Below are 27,185 nucleotides of genomic sequence, written 5' to 3'. Positions count from 1 at the left end.
CCCCTCAGTGCAGATGGACTGTGCATGCATCCGTACTCATGCAGAGTTTCTGCTTCTGTTCCTTTTTGCTGCTTTCAGTAAAGGTTTTGCAGACTGGAGGCACGGCTTTCCCTTTTGCATATAGGAATAGTTAATGCTGTGTTTTTCACTGGCAAAAAGTGCAAGGGAAAAGATAGAACTGATTCTTTGGGATAAATGAGCTCTTGGATTCATGGACCTGGTACTACCAGTGCTATTGATGCAGACAGCCTTGTTCAGGACAGTTGTTCCACATGAGGATTCCTTCACCTGAAGGGAATTTTAGGGCTTTCAAGTGTTCCTGCAGGCAGTTCCTTCATTGTTAACATGATCTTGTGAACAGGGTTTAGTGACCTCTCTGTCTCATGTAGAGCAGGGTACCAGTTAAAACTCTGGGTGCAGATGTTGGGGCTAAGAGAGAATTCTATATAAGGCTAAGAATTAGGAAGTTAGAGAAATAAATTAAGTTCCAATTCCGATCACATGTTCTGCACTTAAGTATTTCATCATCAATTCAGAACTGATGCTTAAGACTTTCTTACTGCAAACAGAATCATTTACCCCTTCTCCTCAGCAGTACTCAATCAGTAATTTCCAACCTCTATTTACTAAAAGGCAGGGCAATTAAAATACATATCTAAATATACCGTGTCTCTCTTCATCCAGTATTTGCACATGTAAAATTTGTAAGACACTAAGAGCATCTTGCTTTTGGGAATTCCATAAGAAATCAAGGTATCAGTGTTCATGCTCAGGTCATGTGACAATATTGAGCATGTGAAACATGCAAGAACTGGCTAATCTAACACTGCACAATTTTCCTTCATAGTGTGGCAGCATTCTGCAATGATGCCTTCTGCAGCTGCTTCAAAGCAAGCCAAACATAAGCAGCAGGTCCCAAAAGAACCCTGCAGTTAGGTGTAAACAGTCACAGTGAGGTATATTCAGAATTACCAAACCTTTATTAAGCAGGCGTTGGTCACCACTTGCTTTGGATCTACTATGTCCACCAAGGGCTCCTTCATGGCAACATCCCTAATACAGGTCATGTCAAAGCCGTACACATTCTCCCACCCTGTCGGTACAAATGGAATTGTCAAAGTTAGCAGCAATAATAGAAAATATTTTTTTTGCTTCTCACAAAGCATTTTTCTTTTGAAAGAATTTCTACCATCCCCTAATTTTCAGATGTCTCCTTCAGCTCTTTGCTCCCTGCCCCAGCTGTCTATGTCATCATTGCTATTTTACAGATAATGCAGTTCTGGCAAAATAAGCCCTCAATGTACATCTTTGAACAAGTGGCCCTTATTTTTTGGTGTCTCCAAAACTGTTTTATATGAGATTTGTCAATGATTTTTGTGGCTTTAGATGCTTGTGATTGTTGCCCAAAATCATCTGATGCCAGGCTGAGTGTTGGGGTTGTTTTTGTTGTTGTTGTTTTGTTTTTTTTCTCATAGATTGCCACTCAATTGGCAGTTTACATGCTCTTTTGATTATTTAAGTAGTTTTAGTTTCAGCAAGTAAATTACTGGCAGGAGTAGAATTGCAGGTGTGTTTCAATAGTTGGGACTCCAGGTTTAAATCTGCACACATCTCATGACAGAAAAGCAAAACGTTCACTTTGAAAAGATTTAAAAGCCATGCCAATCCTCTATATTTGAATTGTTCTTCTGAGTGTTCTTATAGATGCTTCTTATCATATTGAGGATTTTTTGCACAAAATGAAAACATTGAAAAATGAAGAAGTACACTGGCTTTGCTTTTAACTTTGCTTAACAAAATGAAAACAAGAACCGTCAAACAAGTGAAATCTTTGTCTTCTGAAGCATGTAAGTCAAGGTCCATTCAGTGTTTCATCTCAAAATCTAAACTGAATTCCATGAGTGTTATTATAAATGGCTTGAGCAAAAAACAAAGTAAACAGATAAACACATTTGTGAGCATGTTTGAAGTGTCTCATTTTTTTCAGAGCATAGCATTTGAGCTATTGGGGTTTCCAGAGGAGTATGACAGAAAATGTCATGTGATATAAAAATCTGCATATTCCTAAATTGGAAAAACATGGACATGAATGATTCTTTGATATCTCTTTATTATCTCTTTATTGGGTTGTGAATTTCTCAACATTTCAGGGGAGCTGAAACTTTTGTTTCAGGCATCATGAGTGTGTGAGAACTTCAGATTACATTTTAAAAAGTCATATATTTTTATGTGATTACTCAGAAAAGATTAACTAGGAAACCCTGAAGAAACAATTTATTAATTCTTTATTTATTATTGAGGCATCTATAATTTACTGCACATCAGCCCACATGGGATACCTTTGAAATATGTGGCCCAATCTGTCTTAGGGAGAGAGCTGTCACAGGAGGTAAAAAATAAAATTATATGTTTTACATTTTGCAGTAAATCAGAGTAATTGACTGTAGTAGTATTCTCTGGCATTAATCTTCAGTTGGAAAAATCAGAAGTTAGATTTTTTTAGAAACCTCATATTGCGTTATTTCTTTATCAATATAATGATTCTTGAATGCTCTTTAAAATGCTCAAGTCTGCATCTCATATGAAGACAAGACTCTATCCTCCTTAAGACAGAAAAAGATGAAAAATTGAAATGTAAGGAGACACCATCAAGGACTTATAAATGGAAAGGAGAGACAAGATGGTGGTGCAGATAGTGGGACAGAAATAACTGCAGACACAGAGGTATATAAGGTAAGGGGGGGAAGGGAAATCAGGAGTGAAATGAGAAAGTAAGGTGTCCTAAAGGAAAACAACATTTTAGAAGAGGAAAAACTGACTGCACATTTTTTCACATGGCTCAAAATGAACCAATTTGAAAACAGATGTATTGTCTGTGAGAAAAGAAAAAATATCAAAGTCTAGAAATGAAGACGTTCAAAAGCAAAATGAAAGATTTTAGGCCAAAATGGCATGGCTCTGATTCCTTTACAGAATGGATGCCTCATACATCCATTTGAATCTGTACATTTTGCAAGGAGTTTAACTGTCAAGGTCATCACATAGCTGAGGAGAAAAATCTAGGCTGTGCTTGAGGGGGAGATATAATCCTTCCTGGCACCTACAGAGACTTCTTGTCACTGCCCCACTGTACTTGGCTCGCTTTTGACTCAAAATAGCAATTTTGACCAACTGGCAGTTCTGTGTATTAGCACTGAATTTGATTATAGAAAGACCAAGCCTCTTTTCTGGGAGAAGGTGAGTCAAGGAATGAGGAGTTAGGCATTTTTATTTAAAGGTTGTCTGAACCCACTAATTTAACCCAAATTTTCACATGTATCTTTGGTTAATAAATCTGCTTAGGAATTTTGTGGTTATTTTTTTCCCATAATGGAAAATACCTTTAAGTGAAACTGCTCAGCTTTGAAAAATAAATAAAATCAAGAAATGTTGAAAGGAAAAGAAGAATGAAATAATGTAAAACTTGTTCATTTGATCACAGCAGGAGCCTGGACTAGGTCACTTGTAGATGTCACTAACTACACCAGTTATTCAATACGTCAAGGAAACTCTCCCAACATTTTAAAAGCAAAGGAAATGTCAATTTTATCCATCTATGAAGTATTAAAAACCCCCAAATTAGAACCCTTTCTTAACATATAAGTGAAATTTAAATTTCTGATCCTTATGTTTAATTTAAAAATTCTCACATTAAATGTTTTTTAAAAACTTATACGTGTTGTAGGTTTTTTTTTCTTTTTGACAATCATGGAGATATAATTTTTTTCTAGGTTTATTTCTTCACATGTACAAATTATTTGCATCTTACTACTTTTATGTTTTTGTAATGTTAAAAACAAAACTAAGGGCCTGAATGGCAAAAGAATATTACTGGGCTTTGTGGCTGTTATGATGGATTATATATTTATCAAAACAACAACAAAACTAAATCTCCTTTAATCCACATTTTAAATATAGCTAGAGGTATTAATATAACTCTAGGCAAAGTCTTCATCAGTTTATACATGCATCTCTCCTTAGCGCTCTTTAAATTACTGCAAATTTCCTGAACTTATCAGCAGACCAACATTTTCTCAGAGTTCACATTCATATTGGAATTCTGGCCTGCAAAGAGATCACAGTAGGCTACTGAAAATGAAAGATTTTAGGGAAATAACCACAGAAAAGTGTTACTGGCAGGTGCTTACTCACAGTGAATTTTGAAGTCCTTGTACTGTCTGTCTTCAATTGCTACCACGTACAAAGCAGCTCGGTCTGGAAACATTAGCCCTCCAGGTTTCTGTTGATGAATTGTGGGGAAATGGATCTCGTAATCTATTCACCTGACAAAGACATCACATTTTGAACTGCACATACAAAAACCAGACAAGCACCCCTTGCATGCCTTTATTGTTTTCCTTCAGATTTGCACACCAGCTTTAGCCTTGCAGCCTGCGGCGATGCCATTAGACAGTGTCTAGGCAAACTTGGCCGGCCAGCACTTAATCAAAAGCAAAGCTCTTTCACTGAGGTTCCCTTTGTCATCTCCTCATTAAAGCCTGGGAAATGGCACTTGGAGATGTGAGTGTGTCTCGTTATGGCGACAGTAGGGAAGGGAAAGCTTGTAGTCAGAAAGTAAATGGTGACTGCTCCAGCGAGGAGCACGGCATGCAGAGCACCTACCAGCCACTTGTCTCGTGCGAAGATGACTGTGTTTAACATTGACTCATAGAACAGACAGTAACCCATCCACTCGCTGATGATGATGTCTACTTGATCCACAGGTAATTCAACTTCTTCCACTTTACCTTTAAATATTGTGATTACTGAAAAGAGAATCCAAAGAAATATGTTTCACATAATAAAACACGTGACTAAGATCCTTACTGGTGAATGTCAGGCTGACCTTTTCAATATGATTCTCTTCTTGAATGCCTGTCCATAAGGCATGACTTCATGTGACTCAATGCACTTCACACTTTAAAAACTATTCAGAGTACGTATAATAAATAGCATTTTTAGTAGCAGTATAAAAGGAAAAAAAATATGCAAAAACCAAAGGCCAAACAAAAAACCCCACCATGTCTAAAAACAGCAGAAAAATAGGTCTTACCTGGTTACCTGTATGATCTCATTTTAAAACGCCCTTTAAAATTTGGCAGATTTCTAGATCATTGACCAAGTATAGCAAAGAATCCACTTAGAAGCATTTAAACATCCCTGCAGATTTACACACTAATGCTTGAATGTTGGGCCATATTTAGTTCCGTTGTAACAAATAATTTTGTTTTAGGACCACTACACAAGTCATCACTCATTCCCGCTTAAAAAAAAAAAAGAAATCCTATTTACAAATGTATTTTTGGCTTGTGCTAGATAATTTTCAGTGTATGTTTCTCTCATGTTTTTATTGCTTGTTGCAGTGGATAAAGTCTCATGGTTCTGGATTCTTCCTTGAAAAGGTAACAGATGCACTTGAAATTTAGGAATTAGGTGAATATTTTACTTTCCATTACTAATTGATAAGATTACTTCACTACTCTTAATTAATGGCAATTTTTAATGACAGCAGTTTTTATTGATGAAATGGTCAACATTCAGTTTCAGAAAAAATGAAGGTAATTTAATTTAATTTAATTTCATTTCATTTAATATAACTTAGCTAGAACTAGGTTAGCTGGCGGAGTCTGGAAGCGTTGTTTGTCTGGAAGGGTTGAATGATTTATAGAACTCAGCCCAGGGAAAAGGAGGTTTTGTCTTTCCCAAATACATGCAGTACTAGTATTACTCTAACCAGATGTGGCCACTTTATTTGCATAGCAAATTTTTAATCCAAACTGGCCCCCTAAGAAATTTGGAACACTCTGACTCAGACTGGTACCACAAAGTATCAGCTGTAAGAGGAACCTGACTGGAAAAGAGCAGAGTTCTCCTCTCTTTGCCATTATTTAAACTCATTTCTTTCACAGTTAGTAATTCAACAGTTCATCTCTTGTTATACTGAAGAATTTTCATGTCTACAAGCTCCAGCCATGAGTTCTCTTTAGTTCTCTTTTCTCCCAAGAACTTCCACTGCCCCAATTCTTTTGGAGTGAATTTTAGCACTGTTGACATCTGCCAGAGTGACACACCTGGCTTTGAAGCCCCCTGCTTACACCCAGAACAGTCACAGTGTAAGCAGCAGCAGCATTACTGGTTCCTCCCACCTCCCTTCATTTCATAAGGCATCATGTGGGGACAGATCATGCTGTCCCCAGATGTATTGCATGTATCTGTTCTGGAAGCAGTGGGTTTTCCCTTGGTTCAGCCCCTTTTGCTGACTCCGCATTGCTCAAAACATTTGGGGGGGGTGGGGAACAGAAAATTTCCATAAGCAACAAGATCCTTTGGCTCAGTACCTGGCTGCATTAAAATAGAAGTGAATGTGGGTCAGTGTGAAGTGCGAAAGGGTAAATGTTGGTTCAGGTGTGCAGTTTGCAGACCAAAGGGAGGGGGCTCTGCTCCTGCCTCCACAGTTCCCCAGTGCCTTTCTCCTTGTAGAAACAGGAGGAAAAAGCAGAGATAAAAACCTTCTGCACCTTCTGAAGAACACTGGAACCTTCTAATGTATTCTGACAATGGTGCCTTTCTCCTTGTAGAAACAGGAGGAAAAAGCAGAGATAAAAACCTTCTGCACCTTCTGAAGAACACTGGAACCTTCTAATGTATTCTGACAATGGTTCCTTCACACACAACTCCTCTGCTGGAAATCCAAACACGAATTGATCTGCGGTGTGCTATTTGTGTCTCTAGCCAATGAAAGCTGTTCTGGGAACGCACAGCCTCTGCATCCAAGGTTTAGGACAACCACAGAGGTCACACTTCACTGCTTTAGTGCCTTATCCCTAGTGTGGAAAGAGTATTTTCTGCTCCTTTGCTTCCTCCTTTTCCTGAACCAAGAGTTGCATAGGCTGGCTGGCCCCCTGGTATCCCACACCACTGCTGTTTCACACCACAACACCTGAATGCTCATGATGTACAATAAATATTCCTCCCAGAGAGCTTGGGGTAGCCACAAGCTGCCAGTGACAGCAAGAAAAATCAGAGCAGATGTGAACCAGCACAGAAACTCATTCCTGCACAAGTGCAGGCAGAGCATCAGCGCAGACACAGCTGAAAGTCGGGGCACTGGGTACAGCCCAGCCATGACCTGCTCTGCAGCAAAGGCAAGCTAGCTCTTCACAAAAAAGCACTTTTAAACAGGAGCTGTCTCGCGGCCTCAGTTAAAAAAAGACTGACTTTTTAGGTTGTTACAAAGATATCTTGAGTGCTGTGATTTGGAGGAGGATTGAAGGCATGAAATAGAACTTGTTGGGGATTATTTTTTGCTAAGGGTTTTCAGCAGCTTGGGGTTACTTCTAGGTTTTTGTTGGTTTTTGATTGTTGTTTTCTTTAATTTAGAGTTTCCACACTTGGAAATTTCCACACTTGGAAATTTCATCAGCTTTCTTTTCAATCAGAAAAGAAGTTTTATATGATATTTTTGTTTTATGATTTGAACATTTTCATTTGTGTGAGTGTGCGTTTTGGTAAGGTTTTGAAAAAAGGATTTTCTTAAAGTGGGGAGTCAGAAAACTTAGCAAAAAATTTTTGCTTTAAACCTTATCTCAGTTTGAATGTCAGTATGGGTGTTTGTATTTCTATTCTGTTTAAAAGAGAAGGTGGAATTCTAATGGCAGAATTAATTTCATAAGTTCAGTTCTAATATAGGGTCTTCCTTCTGCTTTGCTAAACCAAACTTCCCATTGATCATTTCTATTTCCTTTTTTCGTCTCTGATAAATACAGAATTCACAGTAATTCCTGTGAGGAATTGTTGTAGTGCCTAGAAAGAGGTGTTTAGTTTTGTATTTACGTAAGTATATTCTGCAAAACTACCATTTACATGTAAAACACATAACATACGTTAACCAGAAAAAGCAAAACAGTTATCTTCTCTTTTTCCTGAAAAAAAATTATATATGTCTTACTGTTGTCCAAGTGGTTGGCCTTGATAATTTTTTCTGAGTAGTCAGATATACTTGAGCATTCAATCTAGGAAAAAAAGAAAAAAAGAAAAGCAAGATAAAGAGCAATTTATCTGTTAGAGAGCTCAGCTGTGTGAATGAAAACTACCTACTGAAGGCAGCAAAGACTCTACAAAGCATGTAACCATTGATAAAGAGTAAATCAAACCTGTGGGGAGGATCATAATTAATGATGTTTTAATAATTAAATTGCAGTCTGTGTCTGAGTTAAAGTGGCTCTTGTGGAAATGATTGCTTTAAAAATTATTGAAATGTGAAAAAAGGGGTTTTACCTACAAAATGTACATTATTAATTATATTTAATTTCTTCCTGATACTACAGAGTATTGCCTCCTCCCCCACAACAATCTGCTGAATGGAATGAATTAGGATGATGCTACATTTCCATATATATTTTAAAATAAAATACATTCAAACTTTATCAATAATATTAAAATTCAAATATGCCAATACTGGTCTATGCCAAGAAGCAATTGTTTTCTATGTGAAAAATCTATATTCTTTAGAAAAGTTGCTATTCCAAAAGAATGCCATCATTTAACATACAAGAAAGAACTGAAATTTTCTATTTAAAAGAACATCCAGATCTGCGTGGCTTTTTCTCTGAGCAGTTCTGTGCTTTTTCTAGGAAAATAATTACAGAGTGCTTCAAGTTTTAGATTTGCCCTTAAACTTCGTAAAATCTGTGCACTAGCATAAAAGCATGTTTGCAATGACCTCTAATATCTTTTAGAGAAAAACTACATTCCAAGAATCTCTCTGGGTTTTGTGCCCCTTGAAAATCATGAAGGCCAAAGTTGCTTGTAGTCACTGAATCAGTTCCTAATTTACCTCTTCCAAATTTGGCATTAAACGGACGATACTTCTTTGCATAATCCTTGTCTCCCTAATTCCCCTGTGGGAATGTCAAATAGAACTATATTATCTCTAATGAAGTGGTTTATATAGCCAGTGAATCCCATTTAATCTCTAAAAGCTAAATTGTGCTTGACCCCTGAGACAGCACACACAGATGGCAGGACAGCAGATGCAAGGACACACAGATCCTTTATTCTTTTTATATTGTGCATGAAACAGACATAATAGCAGTCATAATATCAATCCCAGGCCCCATAGGAGCACATTGATTCTGCTTAGCTTGCCTGCAGATGTAAACCATTCCTAAAATGTGTCTCAATGGCCTGAGCATAAACCAAAACTGGCTTGTGGAAAGGAACACCTGAGTGCCAGTCCAGAGAGTTCAAGGAAGAAATCCTTCAGGGTGACATCCTTTGGCTCCATCCAGGTTCTTCCCTTACTGTAAACTGTATGGACTGTATGCCCTGTCTATATTACTGCCATTATACTCATTTTCCCTGTCTTTATTCACATCTGTCTGGTATTTTCAATTCCATTGCCCATTTTGGAAGGTTTTTAAATAAAGCAGGCGTAGGTAGGTGTTTGGAGGTTGCTTTCCAAACTTTCTAAAGAACAAGGTGCAAAGAAATAAAAAGTTCTCTCTCATGAAGTTTCCAAAAATTAGTTTCACATGCAAAGAAGCAAAAGAATAAAACCCCCCAACATTTAAATGTTTCATGAAGGAATACATATTTCAGAAAAAAACTTGCTTTAGGGTGGCTAAAGCTATTCATCTGCATTTTGAATTGGACTCTATACTGTGGTTGAATTTTATTTTAAAAAGCAACCCATTTCAGAAAAAAGAAAACTGAATTCTGTAGGTGAAGAAATAGAGGAAAAATTGGTGTTGTCAGATTTTTTTTCTCAGTTTTCTTTCAAGTCAGTGATCTGCTCAAATCTGCCCTATTTAGCAAAGCATTTGGATTTTATGAAAAGCACATGTTCCAATAAAGAAAGTCTGTACCTGAGTTTATAATCACAGAATCATAGGACAGTTTAGGCTTGAAGAGATCTTCAAAGGATTGCCCTGATTCAAGTGAAGGATCCTGTTCTTGGCCATGTTGAAAATCACAAGGTTCACACAGGCTCACTCCTCAAGCCTGACAAGATTCCTCTGTGTGGCCTATTTTCCTTCAAGTACATCAGCTGCACAAAGCAGTTTTGTGTCATCTGCAAACTTGCTGAGGGGGAACTCAATCCCACCATCTATTGTCCTTAATGAAGATCTTAATAGCAGTGGTCCCAGCACGGACCCTTGAATTGCTTCAGCTGTATCTGGTTCTGTGTGTGTATATTCACCTCTGCTTTCATTTTACTTCTCAGTCTTCAATCTACTGCTGCAAATGTCTTCTCATTTACTGTGGTCTCTTCCTGAAACAGTCACAAGATCCCCAGATTTCCCATGGGCTGTGTCCTCATCATCACCTTTTTATACAAGGCAGCTGACATCTAACATCAGCCTTCATTTTCTGTGTCTGTTTAACTCCCTCTTTCCTGCACTGTTTGTCTGAAAATAGCACAGAATTCACTGCAATGACTGTCCTGAATTTTGTATGACTAAATGCAGCAGGTGAACCAAGGCTTCAAGGGATATTTTGTGTATTTTTGTGTCCCTCGCTGACCCCTCCCAAGCACCAAGAGCTATGTGCCAATTCTATCTCTACATTTCTTACAAGAGCTCCCCTGCTAGATTAACATCACTGCATGGTACCCTCCCACAAGGGTTAGGGCTCAGAGCAGGTGAAGAAAAAAGAAAAAAATGAGGGGGCTGGTTCTGCTCAGGTTATAGAAGATATCCCCCCCCCCCCCATTCCAATAGGAATCTAAAAGTATCCCAAAAGGGCTTGCAAAGAAAGTAAAGTCAAACTCTTTTCTGAAATGCACAGGGACAAGACTAAAGTCAGTAATCATGAGCTGTGGCAAAGGAAATTCCTGCTGATTGGAAGGCCTGGAATAGAATTGGATTCCTGCTGATTGGTAGGCCTGGAATAGGTGCTGAGAGAGTCTCTGTACTTGGAGATTTTCCAGATTGGACTGGACATGTCCTTGGCCAACTTGAGACAGCTTTAAGTTAATGATTCTATGATTTACATCTCTTGAAGACCCAGAGATAATTCTAGCTGTTGGCTTAGGTAGTGGTGAGGAATAAGTTCCAACAGTGGGTAAGAAGGGATAAGAAGAACCAGACAGAGTAGTGGATGAATTTGAACCCCAAGAGGGAAAATGTGAGTAAGAGGAGAGTGATTTCTGTAGTCAAAAAACCAACGCTGTGCATTTGTCAACAGTTTCCACATCATGCTATTTGAAAAATCACATTTAACTGTAGAGAAGAAACTGGAACATCGCAGCTCTATGTATTAACTCATGGCAAATGTTTGCTTTTTAAATGGAACACTCACAGTTTCCAATTGCAAATATGAACCATAAATTCTCAATTTGACTATAAGATTGCCACTGCTAGGTCTGAAATGGCTGCTTGTCCAACACAAATCCACTCTGCAACTTGCTGTGTACAGGGTTCATGGTGAGACAGCTCATCTGACAAGAAGGTTGAAACTCTTTGGCTGTCGCACAAGTTTCACACCTAAGGGAGTTCCCCTGAGAGCTAAGTTCCATGGATTGCACACCCACCAGCTTCAGCTATGTACAGTCCATTGGTGAGCTGGCACTGGTGTGCCACTCAGCTTTATAAGGTCCTGAGGTAAGGACTGAACTCTAAAGAAGTCCAAAGGGGGGAAAAAAAACAACAAGACCTAAACAGGAAAAAAACCCCTCACAATAACAACAACAAATGTGGAAAAGTATTTACTTTTCTTTTACTTGGTGAATTTTCTGCCAGTAAGCTGGCTCACTGTAGAATCAGATAAGCACCAGTGCCAGCACAAGGGAGGGAGGAAGACCATATGGCCAGAGATCTGAGAGATGGGAAGGTGGGAGCACATCACCATCATTTTGTATATGCTTATACTTCTAGAGCACTGCAACATCTTTGCATGAGACCTGCATTTCTGCATCACAGAAAGCTGCTGGTTTATCCTCCCTGAGGCTTTGATGTAATAAATCATATTAATAAATAATACCTGGTTTACAAGAAAATACCTTCCAGCTGCCTATCGCGGGCTTAAACTCCAGAACTTTTTCCATCCATCTATAGTTTCAGGCTCTAGTCTGATAGTCAAATGAGATACTCAGAAGTTACACTGGATTTTGAAAATATAAGCCTGAGAATTGAAGTGGTATTTCATGTATCATTACCAGTAATAAAGACACACAGTTCTGGTACTTAGTGACATCGGTGTCCTCAAATGCACAGATGTACCCAATTAAGTTTTAGTAAACAATTTTATTGAAGTACACTGAGAAACAGGATCTATTTCCCCTTTTCTATGTTGCATTATGTCTTCAGGGCAAACAGAAGTCCAAAGCAAAAAGAAACTGCATTTGTCATTTTAGAGTCAGTAAAAATAAGTTTGAATATACTTAGTAAGCAAATCTATGCTCTCCATAATGACTTCTCTGCAGAGAACAGCACATTCATGCTCCTAAAGTTCAATGTATTTAAGGTAATAATTTCCTTCTGCCTCTGAGAAGTGTTATTGTTGGCACAGAAAACATGCACATGCTTTCTTGCACAATTTGCTGAGTTGTAATATGCAGGGGAAAGTGTATTAAGTAAATGTGTTTCCAAGACTACAAAGTTGCAGACCCTGAAAATTTAAAAAGCAAGATAGTTCCCTTAACCCCTCTGAGTAGGAGTGAGTCTCTTTAACATTTTTTTTCAGCCAAGAAGAAATGTGAATATGTACCAGAACACCAAAGTTTCCACATATGAAAAGATATTTACATTCCCATTTGGAAAAGGTGCAGTAGTGCAAGTCATAGAATACAACAGAACTGCACTGAAGTCACTATAAACCAAGCCATAGATGAGCTTGGAGAGTAGAATTTCAAACCAAGACAAGTAAGAAAAGGTAAATCATGAAGCCAAATTGTCAGGCAAAATGCACAAATATTGAGAGAATGTGAGAGAAAGTCTTCTTACCCCATATACCTTCTTGGCTCCTGCCTTTGCAGCAAACATGGAGAGGATTCCCGTGCCACTTCCAACATCGAGGACAATCTTATCTTTAAAAACATGTTTATTGTGATACATTGAGTTTCTATAGGTTAATGTGCGCACTTCGTCTTTTAACATTTCCTGTGATGAAAATAAAAGGATTGTGTCACTATTTGAAATGCTTATATGCCTTCCACACTGCTGCTGAATGCATTCCCTTGCTATCATTTAAGCATTAACAGCCAACATGAAGGGTTTCTCAAGTACTTTGGGGTGCACACATCAAAGCAACTGTAAAATGCCAGCCACTTAGAGCTGAATTATTAAGAAGCAGCATGATGTCCCTTGTATGATTTTATTCTGCTATTACTTCACTGTTACAATCAACAAGCAGAATGTAAGCTAACCACAGCACTGCTCTGGGAATAGACAGAAGGCATACAGAAATCCAAACTTTCCTTTCCTCCGAAATCATGCACAGCCCAGAACCTCAGTGGAGGGACCTTCTGAGGTTCCTCTTTGGACAGAAAAGAAATGGCTTCAGAAGACATTGTACAACAGCAGGCTTGACAATCTTGCCCAATGTGAGGCAGAAGCCCACAGCAGAGCTTAGAAATTCTGTATTGTAAGGTCCTCCCTCACTGCTCTTTCCACTCATTTTCCTGATCAATTTCCAGAAGATATTGATGTATCACCTAGACTACTATCTCACTAGTTTGAGATATCATTGTTAGGTCCTTATTTTTGATGCACTGATAACAGCAGTACATTCATTTAATTCCATCAATACCTTGCTTTCTCTTGTACATCCATCAGTCAAACTATTTCAATAAAAAGGACCATGCTCAAGACCCAGGTGCCATTTTTAAGAGAAGTGTAGACCATTCAACACAGACTTTAGTTTTCTGAAAATGCTTCTGTTATGTCTGGAAGGCTGAAGGTTTGCTTATTCTATTGCCTAATTTCATAGTTTGAACAAGAAGACAAATGAGTTTTTCAATTTCAGGATGAAAAGGATCTGTTCACTGCCCAGCAGTCTGAGGCACTCATGAACTGGATCACGTATCAGCTGCTTACTTACCTGTCTTGGCAGGCCACTATGTGTGCTCAGTAACTGAAGATGAATAAAAGGTCACTTTTATCATAAAGTATGGTTTGGTATCAGGCAAAGAGCAATCCATCACCACTGGAAAGGTGTGAGTACACCCTCATGTGTGGAAACTGTTTCCACACATATTAAGAACAAGAAGGTAACTGGGAGTGCTCAGCATGGATTTGGAGATGACTGAGCAGTTGGTATCTTCCTATGGTGAAGTAATGAACTCTGTGAATGAGGGAAGAGGAATGAGGAAGAGAATGTTTTTTATCTTGATTTTTTGCAAAATTTTCAACATTTTTTCCCATAACATCCTCATTGAAAAATGGATGAACTATGGACTTCATAAATGGTCAGTGCAGTGGGCTGAGAATTGACTGAACTGCTGCTCCAAAAATGCTGTAATGAGCAGCACAAAGTCCATCTGGAGGCCAGTCACTAGTGGTATCTCCCCAGCTGTCAATATTGATGCCTTTTAGCATGATTTTCCAGGTGGATTAATCTCTTCCTAGCAGAACTCAATCCTCAAAAAGGGTCCCATAGATATAAAACCCAAAACCTTGTCATCGATACCTGCTGCACAAGCAATTGTGGACCCGTGGTAACATTTCTCCTCAAGTCCTTGTTTGTGCTGTTGAAATTGAGGCAAAAACCCACCTGGCACACCCTGCTGTTGATCATCATCCTGAGAGCTGCCCAGTGACACTTGCTATGCTCCAGGTCTCACTGGTGCTCATGTAGAACAGCAGCAGGCTCTAAGAGCTGGTCTAAGGGATGGACAAATGCCAGCAGCCTCTACACAATGTCCCAAATCCAAATGCCTTGGCAGAAGTTCTTGTCAGCAGATGGGGCCTCTGTACCCAGCAGGTGAGAGCCTTTGTAGCTATCACTTGTCACTTGCTCCCTCCCAGTGCCTCTGCCTGCCTCAGAGCCAGCTGTTCCTGGAGGCTTGTTGGAGAGAACTTCCTGCCCCTCAGCTACAATTAAGACACTGACCCTATTCTGTAGCCAGAGATCTGCAGGTGGATCAGGAGCCTCCCTCTTGTTCCCAGAAGGCACAAGTTTCCAGCCTTCACCATCAGAGGAGTCCCCACTTCCAAACCTGGTAAGTACAGACTCTGGCTGCCTTTCCTTTCACTACAGTTGGGGTTTTAGGCTCTTGTACCCTCAGAGAAGATCTAGTCAATCTCTTCCTCATGCCCCTGATGCTTCAAAGCCTGCCAGCCTCCTCTAGCAGCTCCTTTACTTGTTGACACAGATCCTTTACCAGTGCACAACTTCTGCTGGCAAGGAGGAAACTTCCCAGCCTCAGCAAGGAGCTCTCTGCACTCCCTGAGACCTACATGGCTGTATCCTTCCATCAGGAGCTCAATTTGACTTAAGGTCTATGATGTATCTTCAAAATTTTCTCCTAGGTCTCCTTCCCACTCAATTGCTTCTCTATAGTCTTCCATTCTTGGACTGAATTTCTGAATGCTACAATGGCAAGATATTATTGGCAGATTATTGGTATTAAATACAAATATTGCCCAGTGGAACGTGCCTGGGTTCGGCTGGCCTTTGCTGCTTGACCAAAGGTGGCAGCTGTGGTGTTTCACCTCAGAGACACCTTTGGCTGGCTGGAAGCTGCAGCTGGGCGCTTGGGACAAGTCCAGGCATGCAGGAGCTCAGGTTTACCTCTAGCAGAAAGGCTTTAGGTGAGGTGAAGGAAAGGAGTCAGGTTCTGCTGAAGGGTTTGGATCCAGAGCTTTATTCCTGGCCCACAGGCCTCTGAACGCAGCAACAGCTCCAACAGAACAATGAACCGAGTGGTTGCTGTGTCTCTGAACCCCGGGGAGAGGAGGAGGGAAGGGGTAGGGATCCCACCAACCAGGTAAGGGGGGGAAGTCTCAGGGGACAATGACACCTGGATGGCCCAACGACCCCAGGGCTGAGAGGCATCCTTTGAACTTCGCCAATCACACGGAGGCCCTTGCTGGAATGCCAAGATTGATGGACAGCTCTCAGCAAGGGGGCAAGGGAGGGGAAGAGAGAGGTTGTTGGCACACCTGGGGAAGGAACTGGGATAGCTGAAACAGGCTATTACATCACACCACAACAGCAGATAGAAATCTTTTATGTTTACACCCCACAACCGGTTACTAGAGTAATGGAAATAGATATTGCTATGCTGTTTGTGAGGAATGCACTGAGTCATTTCACATTTGCTTTTTTGCATCCTGCTCCTAAAAATCTCATACTTTTGTGTCACAAAAATATCAGCAAGGCAAGGTATCAGTGACTTCTTTAGAACTAGTCTACAGTGAGCATTTTGATAGAAAATTTTCCATCAAGTATTTAAAATTCCTTCCACGAGTGTATTTAAGGGAGGCAATTTGGCTTAATGTTCCCATCAATGCAACCTGTGCATTCAAGTTACATGCCAGGAGTCAGGAAACTGTTTGGCTTCTCATGACAGCTGAGTGGCTGTTCTGCTGATGTCTGTGCTCAAACACTCAAGAGAACAAAATCCCCAATTTAGCAGTGAGGGAGTGCCCATGGTTGTGGCTGAGCTGGTTTGCAGCCCTCATAAATGCACTGCATTTATGCACTTGTGAAATTCACTTCTGCATGGACAGCTACTATAAGAATCTAAGTGGGACAGAGGTTTTGAGTGCAAGTCTCTAGAGAAATGGGTGATATCTTTGGCACTTAACCAGACTACACAATTGTATGAGGAAAGGCAGAGGAATATAATCATGAGCAACTGGGATACAGATAAGAAGTAAAAAAATAAAAGAAATAATAATAATAATAATTATTATTATTATATTGTTAGTTATGTAACAATTGCTGAAACAGAAATAAAAGTTACCTCATGAATTCCAAAGTGAGCATAGGAATCAAAGTAATAATCCCTGGATGTCATCTCTTCTGGATTGATGAGCTTTGCCATCTTGCCTCGGCCCGGGCAGCTGGGTTGCAATGGAGCATGGATGACAGACTGAACTGGCTTTGGAACAACAGCAGGCTGAGGAGGCTGGGATGGAATGGTGCAAACCTAGGAGAACATGGAATATTGTTAAGAGGCATCATTAAAATAAAATATTTCTCTCTATGTCTAGTGTAGTGATGTTATTGTTAGTGCTATTATTGTAACTATCTAGTAGATAACAAGTCCAAAGACATCTGGTGTATCATAAGTGAAATTTAGGCTGCCTTCTTTCCTGGATCTTTAACTTATTTGATGTCCTGTAAAATTTCCTTAATGGATTTTTCCTTAATGTTTCTCTGCAGATACCTAAATTAGTGCAGAGTAATGGTAAATTATGGGTGTTGGCTGAAGTAGGTTACTGCAAACATTGACACAAACCAGTAAAGTGCTACTTTTTCTTCTACATTAGTGTCCTATTCCATCAAACTGCCACAGATTTGTGAGAGGCAAGTTGCAATAAACACATAGTTCCCCTGCAAATAAGAGCTCATGAAAAAAGGATTCCAGACACAGTGTTGCCAACAAGGGCAGAATTCACAATTGATTCTTAATTATCAGGTAAGGTGCCTGTTTATATTGATGAGCTAGGTCTGAGAAGGCTCACAATATCTGAAAGTCCCTGATGCTATCTGAAAGTCTCTCAGCATGTCCAGGAAGCACTACAGGGAGCTGTGTGACATGTGTGGTCTCTTAATGCAGTTTCCTGTTGTTGGAAGATGCAGGAGTTATGCGATTCCAACACACCATGGCCCCCAGCACCCAATTTTTTATTGAATACTGCATCTCTAACACCAGCATTCTGATAGGCACAGAATTCTCACACCCCCTTGGTCCACATTTGATACCTGTATCACATAAGACAGAAGACAGAATGTTTTTCAAATATGAGCTAAAACAGACCCTGGTCTGGCCCACGTGTGTATCTACATTTTGAATCCTTAATATGAAGCAAAATGCTGAAAACTGAGAAAGACTGAGCAATATCCTACAGCTTCACCTATGCGCTGAGTCACCTGCAAATTATGGGTCAACAACTTCATATATTAAGGTCAATCCTACTTAAAATAAATCATATCCTTTTGCACTTTTGGGGGTTTTTTTATGACTCAGTAGTTTCTCAGTGGGGACCAGAGTTGCCTGAGCCTCTTCTCGCTACTTTCATGAAGTTCATGCTGTCTTCTACAGCTTGGAACTGAGAGGCATCAATCCCCTGTACTGTCTCTGAATAGCATCAGTTAGCCTAGTTCAGTTTGCTTCAATTAAAAAAAAAGAAAAAAAAAAGAGGAAGAAGAAAAAAGCCCCCACATTTTGTAGATTTCTATGTCTCATCTTTTGATGGCTTCTTTGGTCCATCTGTTCAAAAAGTAAATGCCATTGGTTTATGTTCCTGTAACATTTTTCATCCCCAAAGATACAGAAGTGCTTTATTTATGAGTCTTTTCTATTTCTTGCATTTTTTACTTTATGGCCTCATCCTGTTCACCTCACCTAGTTCACCTCCCACGCAGAATACACTTGCTCCCAATTGGGGTTTGTATTTCTGTTTGGTCTAGTTTCAAAAATGTCCATCTACAGTCAAGTAATTTCTCCAAAGACATTGCTTCATTGCCTGTTCATTGCGAGCAGTAACACTGATAACTTAGTCTGTCAAAGTGTTGCTCTTAATATTCAACTCTTTCAAATATAATCCTGCTACTTTTAATTACAGACTTGAGGTTATATCTCAACTTTTTTCTCCATTGGCACGCACCCTATGTAATTTCTGCAGTTACCTTTCTCAGCAAGCCTTTCTGTATTTGTCTGCTGGATTACAAAGACTTAAACTGTAGGTGTTTCAAATTCTGTTTTATTATAATATGAAATTTGTAAGGTCCTACACTTTCCACTTACCCTCTGCATTTTACAAGCATTTTCCAAGAAAATTCATATATTTATATAAATTATAAAATAAAATAGTCACTGAATTCTGTTCCTGTCTTAGGTAAGAATGTGTCCAGACACATGACAGTGCATCACAGGCAATTGCTCAAAAGATATGTAATGGAGAGAAGTTGTAGCAGTTTTTGTAAAGGAAACCAGGGGCCTTCTAGCATTTCTGTTGCTGTCAAACTACAAATTTAGATGTGATGTGCTGTACAGCAGAGAGCACTTGCTACAGGAAAAGAGACTGATCTTGAAGGCAAATCTCCTATCTGGATCTCAGGCAGTATCAATTCTACTCCTGGATGCATGGAAGGGTCTAGACTAGATTATGAGAACAAGGTCATTCTGACTGAAGATACTGAATGAAATTAAACCTAACAACTTAAGCTAGGAAAGTTGTCTGAATGAATTTCTTTCCTGCAAAAGAATTAACATCGCTGTTTCCTAGTCAGCAACTGAATTCTGCAATGGCCAAGGGGTGGCAAGACAACTTTTTATTAAGCTACTGAGTCAGTACTGCATGTTTGACTTGCAATACTTTTCAGATGTATCCAAACTACCTGAAGACTTACTGCTCTCACTGCTCTCAACTGTGCATCTACATCCCTGCCAGGAAGAATATATCCCACCCAGCAGAAGAAGTAGAAGCCTATTAGTTCTGCTTCTCAGCTGCCTTAGTTTGTAGCCAAGCAGCCTGTGGAAAAATGTGTGGATGGTGGTTGTTTGACAACATTTGGCTCTGCCAATAGGTCCATCCTGTGCTGTGGGTACCACAACCTCATGCAGCAGGGGCAGTAGAAAATTGCATAGGGGTGGTGATCTTCTCAGCCAGCAGCACTCAGTCACAGGGACCTAAAACCAGCTGCTTCATTTCTGTTTTAGGCATACTAACACAACATTAACACAATAACTAACACAACATAGTAAAACAACACTAACTTCCTGATTCAAATGGTGTAAATTTTGCAGCATCTGTAATACCTCCTGCTGAAATTTCTGTGTGTAGCACTGTAATTCTGGAATTCCAAAACAACATCACAATTTTAATTTTGTGAGTGGGGCTCAGGAAATCCCTCTTTCAATAAGTTGCTATAGACTCTATGAAAAATTTCACTTGAAAGCGACTTATACCCTAAGACAACAAATATCTGGGGAAAACATAAACACAGTGGACAACTGCAGAATAAAGAATTGCAATGAAAGATATTATTTGTATCAGAAACAATAAAGTCTTTCAGTGTACAGCTCTGAGACTGTAAACTAGACACAACTATGCTTTTAGGGATATGGTAAAATTGCTTAAGGAGAAAACATGCTTTTAAGACAACAGCTATCAAGGAAAGACAATTTCCTATATTCTTTCCAGCACTGAAAAGAACCTTGATGTGATTTGCAAGCTTAGCATAAATATATATATATAGCTTACGTGAGGAACAACTCATCTTTTGAATAACACCTGAAAAGGCAAAGCATCTGGGCTGGGGGCAGGGCAAACCTCACATCAGTGTAAAGAATCTAAAAAGCTCTCTCTGCAGAACCCATGTATGGATTCTGGCCAGCTGCATACAATTCCAGAACACTGGCTTGCTGCTAATGCAGATGAAGTCTGAAAGAGTGGAAGCAGCTGCTTCAGAATTCATTCTTCACTGTGCTAAACATGCAACCCTCTATTTTTCCATCTCCTATGTGGTACTGAAAGTGGAGTTGGGGGGTCTGAAGGATCTGAGAAGCAGTCTATCACCGCTTTGAGACTGAAGTCCTACCTTTGTGTACCATTTCAACATTTAAATCAAATTAAATTAGGGAAATACTGCCCAACTTTTAAAAATCAAATAAAATTTATTTCCTCTTTCTTTGTGGCCAGGGTTGGTACACTGCAGGTGACCAAATGTACTAGCACAGGACTGGTTTCCTTAAAATCTTTGAATTCTCGCAAAAGACAAGATTCGTAAACCTCATTGTTTCTCAAAATCCCACAACTCACAAGCTCCTGATGTAGGCTTCTGAAACATATACAGGCACTTCAGTGACATCTCTGTGTGACTGAGACATGCAGAGTTGCCCATGTGTGTCAATGGGTACTGCTGAAGTTCTTCTTTGAAAACTGGACCTAATCCAACACAGACCCACAAGGCTGTCTGGGTGTACAACTTCCAAAATACAAAAGAGAACTGGGTATTCAAAAATCATGAGCTATTTTTGAAAATTTGAGCCTTTTAGATATATCCATCTGTCTACAGAGAGACAAGATGGTGAAATATGCACAATTCATTTTCTAGGAGGTTTGTGACAAAAGCTGTGGTGTGTAGAGTAAAAATAAACTTGAATTTCAATTCTCCTTTCTTGATATTACTATGGAGACATCGGGCTGGAGGTTAAAATTCCAATCCTTGCAAAACTGTTGTTCAAGCTGCAGTATTTTATTCTTGACAAATTCTTAGTTATTTATGGCATTTTTATGACATTGAAGTGGTTAACTTCTGCTTGGAAGTGCTGAACTTTTCCTTAAGAAACTAATTAAAATGGAATTACAGTTTTAACTTATTCAATTTCAGCATCATCTTCCTTTTAAACAAGAGGTTTTATCATATCTAAATGTCGATTTTATTTATTTTTTGAGCCAGATAGTTTTCTATGTCAGAACTACTAGAATAGAATGTGCCTAACACCATTTTAATTAGTCTGAATTTAATAATCAGGACTTCTGGAGTGCAAGAGATTATCAACTGGTATGCAATCACCATAGCGATTCCAACAATACAGGTTCTTCCTGCTGCAGATATGAAAGCACAGCCAAATATAAGAGGTATTTGCTATCCTCCTGCCAAAATTTAGACTTCAACAAAACCTTCTTGGCAGTCATCATGCAAGTTAAAACCTCCTTTATCTTGTATTGTTTTGAAGTCTTTTTCCAAGGCTTATCTTAAGTGATCTTTGAATAGGGCAAAGAATCTAATCCATTATCAGAGAAGTTTTAACCTGATTTTCTGAGGAAATGAAGCTCTTACAGTATCTTGCCTATGCCTCTCATTAATAACTCCTGAGCTTGTCCAAGCCAGTCTGATTTGACAGAAGTGTGGAAATATCAAATACAATTATATTTTGGTACATTTCTTGAAAACCAGAAATTAGATAGAAGTATAAGTGATTTGATGATCCACTGAAATTGGAGCAGCTAGATTTCAGTTGTCATGCTTTCTACCTGCTCCAGGTCTATTAAGCCACCTGGCTGGTGTTATATGTGCAGTGTGAGGCCTCTGGACTGGATGAGCAGTAATGAAGGTGTACAAAGAAGACCAGGCCTTGCTCAGAACTAAATTAAGAGCTGGGGGCATTAAGAGCACATACTTGCAGGAAATCAGACATTTTTAGCTCCTCTGCACATGGGAAAGCCTTTCCATGCTGAGGATGGGAAGTTCACAAAGAATGCAAAATGGCAAGAAATCAGGGACTTCCAACATTCAACTACAGACAGATGTAGCTGCTTGGGAACAAGGATATATATATATGTGTGTGTGTGTGTATGTATATATATATATATATATATATATTTATATATTTATGCCTGTATTAGGTTCATGCTTTCAGGACTAGGACCTCTGAAGACCAGTAAAGAACATTTATTTAGTGGAAGATTTATGTTGTCTAATATCAGTATGAAAGTGCCAATTCTTCAGCAGCTGTAAATCTACTTTCTGCTTGATGAAAGTCAGGCTCAGTCTGTTTTAAGTTGCATGCAAGTATGAGTTCAATGCAAATGCAAATCTATCTAAACTCTAAAACTGAATCTAGTCAGGCAGACTCTGTAGGAAAACTGGGAGAGAGAACTGATTCTTAAAATTACTTGTTTTGAGGCTACCCCTTGTTCAGCCACTTCAAAGTGAGGCGCTGCTCTGAACTTTCTACATGGATTGTTTGGGATGCCAGATCAACCTGTCACAAACAAACCTGTCCATTTTTTATCGGCAGGAAATTCACTGTCCTTTATACAGACAAGCATAGCTCAGAGTGTATTACAACTGTGACACCCCTACGTAATGGTGATAGGAAAAATATAGTGAAAACACTGGTGCTTTAGAATAAAGCCTCTGTCCAGAACAACTGAGACTGATCAGTTGTACAAGGAACTAGATTATACCTTAGGTGTCCAAATCCTCAAAAATTCAAAGGAAAAGATGCAAGCTGGTCATCAGTACGATAAAGGTGCGGTCAGCATACTTAGGCTGCAGTAGAAATAACACCAAGTAGCAAAAAAGAATGTAAAGATTACAATGTTTGCAAAGTTGTTACTTATTGTGCAGAAGCTAAAAAGAAATTTAGATATGTAAATGCAAAATAGGTGCTGTGATACCTTCATGGATCTGATCTAGGGTACTTCATACTGTCAAGATTTTTAATGGAGACTGTCTGTTGGGTAAAGCCAGAATTTTCTTAGTGACAGGTCACAAAATAAGCAATCCAATTTCCAATTTCCTATATTCCTGGGTATGCAGGAGTAATTCTTCTCCCTAATAAAGTTTAAACACTGAAATGAATGGTCTGTGGGGTTTCCAACTGTGTAGATTGCAGAACTCAGCCGGAGAATATCCTTTACCAGCCTTTAAAGCTATCTTTTATCTGAGCAGGGTGCTGGACTAGATGGCCTCCAGAGATCCTTTCTACACATATTATTCTATGATATTAAGACATAGTTATATTTGCACTGTGCAGGAGATACAGGTGGCAAGGTTTATAAACCTGAGCCTAGGGCAAATTATGAGGTAGGTTATAAATTTTGGTTGGTAGTTGTACACACAAAAAGAACAGAACCTGCTTTCATGAGATTAAAGAATACACACTATAAGAAAATGAGAACGTGTCAGTCAGGAATGAAAACCTTCTAAAGCTACATGTAACAGAACAGAACTGAGATTACAGGAAATGAATTGATAAAATTTAAGGACAGGAATGATATTAAGTATTTGTATTATTTATAAATGTGTGAGAAGTTCTAGACCATTCTGTGTGCATGTAATTAAAATGCTCTTCATCCAATCTGCTCTCATGACTGCTTAGTGCACGGTGCCATCAGGGGAAAAAAACCAGCAACAAGTTACAGATGTTGACATTTAATTGAACATGTGTTACTTTTCATAAAGATGGAGATTTTGCAATGCATGTAGAGTAGAATGTCCCATGCAGGGCAAGAAAAGTCTAGTTCAGCATAGAAGAAAAGGAAAATATGAGAGAAATGTATTAGTATTAACTGAAATTTATTCTTTGCGAAGCACCTTGTGGAAGGATAGCAAAGCATTATTTTAAAAGTGTTGAGAGGCAGCTTTCTTTAGGAGAAGGTTGCATTTTGATTATCTTTGGCATTTGGTATATCTAATGCCTATTATTATTTTAGATTTAATTTCCCAACAACACCTTCTTGGTTTGCAAGATCCCTGCTACAAGGAACAGCTGGAGAAATGCCTTGTGTTTTCACCTGTACTCTGTGGTGTTGAGCAGATGGTCTGCCAGTAGACTCTGTTGGTTTGGAGCCATCTGTTGGTTTGGAGCCCCCTGAGCCTCGTTAGGAGTGAGGTAAGTTGCACAGTGAGGAGGTTCTCAAGTGCTGGCTGAAGCCTCAAACCCGCTTCTCTCACAGCCAGGGACTCACAGGTTCAGCTCAGCACGGGATCGTGTTTTAGAAGCCTTGTCCTCTGGTGGATAATACCAAAAGCAAGCTACAGTTGGCAGATGGCTAAACTCATTCTTCTTTTCATAGGGTAGAGACTAATCTAACTGCTATCCATAATCTGAAAACCGATCTCTGTGTATAACCGTGCTGTTGCATCCACACTCGCAGCATATGGATTTGTTGTAGTTGAATGGTCTTTGCCATGTAAGTCAAGAATCTGAAAGCTGAAGATTTAAATAAAGGAGAACTATAGATAAATAAAGAAAGCGGTGATGATCTGTGGCTAGGTGTCCTGTGGTTTTCTTTGAATTTTTCACCATAATTAGGAATAGAACAGGTGGAAATATTCAAACATACTGGTTATTTTGACACAAGATAGATACCTGTAAGTAAATCTGGCAGGCTAAGAAATACAGGCTAGACCACCAGGGCTAGGTGTTTCTGAGAGACATTCCAGACTTCTCAGCTTTTTCCTGACTCAGTGCCATATATCAGGGCTCCTAGGAAAAGCATGCTTTCTAACAGAGCTCTTCCAAATATAGTGTCTTGCTAAGATGTAGAACTTTTTGATTGGTTTATGCTACAGCAGCCTTTCTCCTGTTCCAGAATCCAGTCTGAAAAGTTTACTCTGGTGTGTGGACCACAGAGCAGCACACCAGTAGCTTCACAAAGTCAGTGTCTCTTGCTGGTTGAAGCTTCTGGACTTACACAGATTTTCAGCCATGTCTGACAAGGTAACACTGCAAGTCCCTGCTTTCTGTGCAGCATCCTGACCATTTTCAAGGATTCATGAAAGGCAAATAAAAACAAAAGATTAAAAAAAATCCTTCCTACCTTCTTGTAATTTAAGTCTCTCCTTTTGTGACTAAAGAAGATGAGAATTTAATTTAATTTAATTTAATTTAATTTAATTCTTTATTCAGTTGGTAGAAGCTAACTTGGTAGTGAAAAACAGAAAAGTTCCCTAATGTGTGTGGTCCCAAGCCTATCAATATTGACTGTGAAATTCCAATATCATCACAGGAATTTTAAATTTAGAACTGAGGTCAACTGTGAAAGTTATGATTGTTATTGACAACCATATATTACATCATTGGTATCACTTCTATCAAGATTTGAAGAGCACCTAACACCTAAAATAGTCAGTAAAGGCCAGGGAGCACTTAAATTGACTAATCACTATGGAACACTTTTCCTCTTTCATTCAATTATCCAGAGAAAAACAAGCAGTAGGTATAAACCATGTTGTATGTTCTCCTGGAACAGATTTTCCCTCTGAGATGTCTGGGTTTTGGGAGTTTCGACAGATCTCTTGCCTTTAAAGTGCTACATCCAAAACTGTCTAGAACAAAAGAAATCAAGATGCACAGATATAAGAAGAGGAAACAGCCTGTTGTTCTGACAGAGTTATTAGAGGCTTATTTTTTGTGGTTGTTCAGAGGGAAGGCTTGAGCTAAGACTACTGCCTGTCTATTGTTGAAACTGGAAAGAGGAAAAGCTGATAACAGTATTTTCCATTTGAAGTAGGCTACAGCCTCTGGGAAATAAAGAGCTTTTCCAAGTTTAATGTCATTTTATTTCTGATTTGCCTTTCAGGGAGTTACACAAGGGAAAGAAATATCTCTGCATTAATAAAATGCATCAGGTCTTCCAGATGATTTTAAAATATTGGTCCCAAATGGGAAGAATCTAAAAATAAACCATATCACTTTCATTCCTGGGCATTCATTGCAGAGTCACCTCTATGTTTGGTAGTGATAATTGTTAATGTTATATGCTTACTAATTACACTGATACTGATATTTAATGTCCCACCTGGCCTGACAGGGCAAGCACTTCTATGCCATCAACAAGTAGTACACAGCTATGGGGTGCTGTTTAGGGACTGAACTCCCCCTAACCATTTCCAAGACCCTTTCAGGTTTGGCATGGCAGAGAGAGAAGGCTGCAAAAGTGTCATATTGCTCAAACAGCACTGGCTTAAACCTGCAGTTGTGAAGTCTTTCCCTTCCCCTTGTATTCTGCAATACAAGTAGTCAAACTGCAGCAGCCTTGCCTCATTTTTTTAGACAGGATGGAAACACACTCAGCTTTATGTGTGGCTGAGAGGAGTCACCAAGACCTGTGAATCCAGCACCATTTCTAGGGTGGCTGAGTACTGTGAGGGAGTAGCTGGAACAAGGGTAAGTGGCTCTTCTTGTGTGCACATGAACAAAGTTCAGGGTTGCTGGTGAGTCATGTTCCCTGCTGCTTGGGTAGATTTGGCTATGCAATCATACAGAATGAAGAAATCATTCCATGCTATGTTTCCCTGGGAGTTGCTCAAAGCCTATATCATTATTTAGCAAGTCACGACTCAGCTCCTTTTTCCTCCTGTAATGTGGGGCTCAGTTTTCCAGGGCTGCACCAACTTGGACTAGCTGGAAGGAGGATCTAGGTTTCTCATTTCTCTGTCCTTCCTTCTGCATGCAACAGAGAGGACTCATCAGTGTTGCCTGAATACTTTCATTGTGTAAATTGATTAAAAGG

The 27,185-nt window shown here is 39.2% G+C and overlaps 1 protein-coding gene across 2 annotated transcripts in view; it reads right to left on the bottom strand.

Annotated features, from left to right (window-relative positions):
• PRMT8 (protein arginine methyltransferase 8) overlaps positions 1-27,185 on the bottom strand; it is a 58,094-nt gene that overhangs the window by 9,308 nt on the left and 21,601 nt on the right. For both annotated transcript variants that reach the window (XM_066572242.1, XM_066572243.1), the window contains exons 3-8: positions 16,949-17,134; positions 12,984-13,139; positions 7,988-8,051; positions 4,663-4,805; positions 4,192-4,279; positions 978-1,093 (exon numbers count right to left, since the gene is read on the bottom strand). In XM_066572242.1, the coding sequence (XP_066428339.1) occupies positions 978-1,093; positions 4,192-4,279; positions 4,663-4,805; positions 7,988-8,051; positions 12,984-13,139; positions 16,949-17,134 (753 nt within the window). The remainder of the gene's footprint in view (positions 1-977; positions 1,094-4,191; positions 4,280-4,662; positions 4,806-7,987; positions 8,052-12,983; positions 13,140-16,948; positions 17,135-27,185) is intronic.

Source organism: Molothrus aeneus, chromosome 2, assembly GCF_037042795.1.
Source record: "Molothrus aeneus isolate 106 chromosome 2, BPBGC_Maene_1.0, whole genome shotgun sequence".
Lineage (NCBI taxonomy): Eukaryota > Metazoa > Chordata > Aves > Passeriformes > Icteridae > Molothrus > Molothrus aeneus.
Note: the sequence above shows the minus strand (reverse complement) of the source record. Positions and strands in the feature narration are given on the sequence as shown.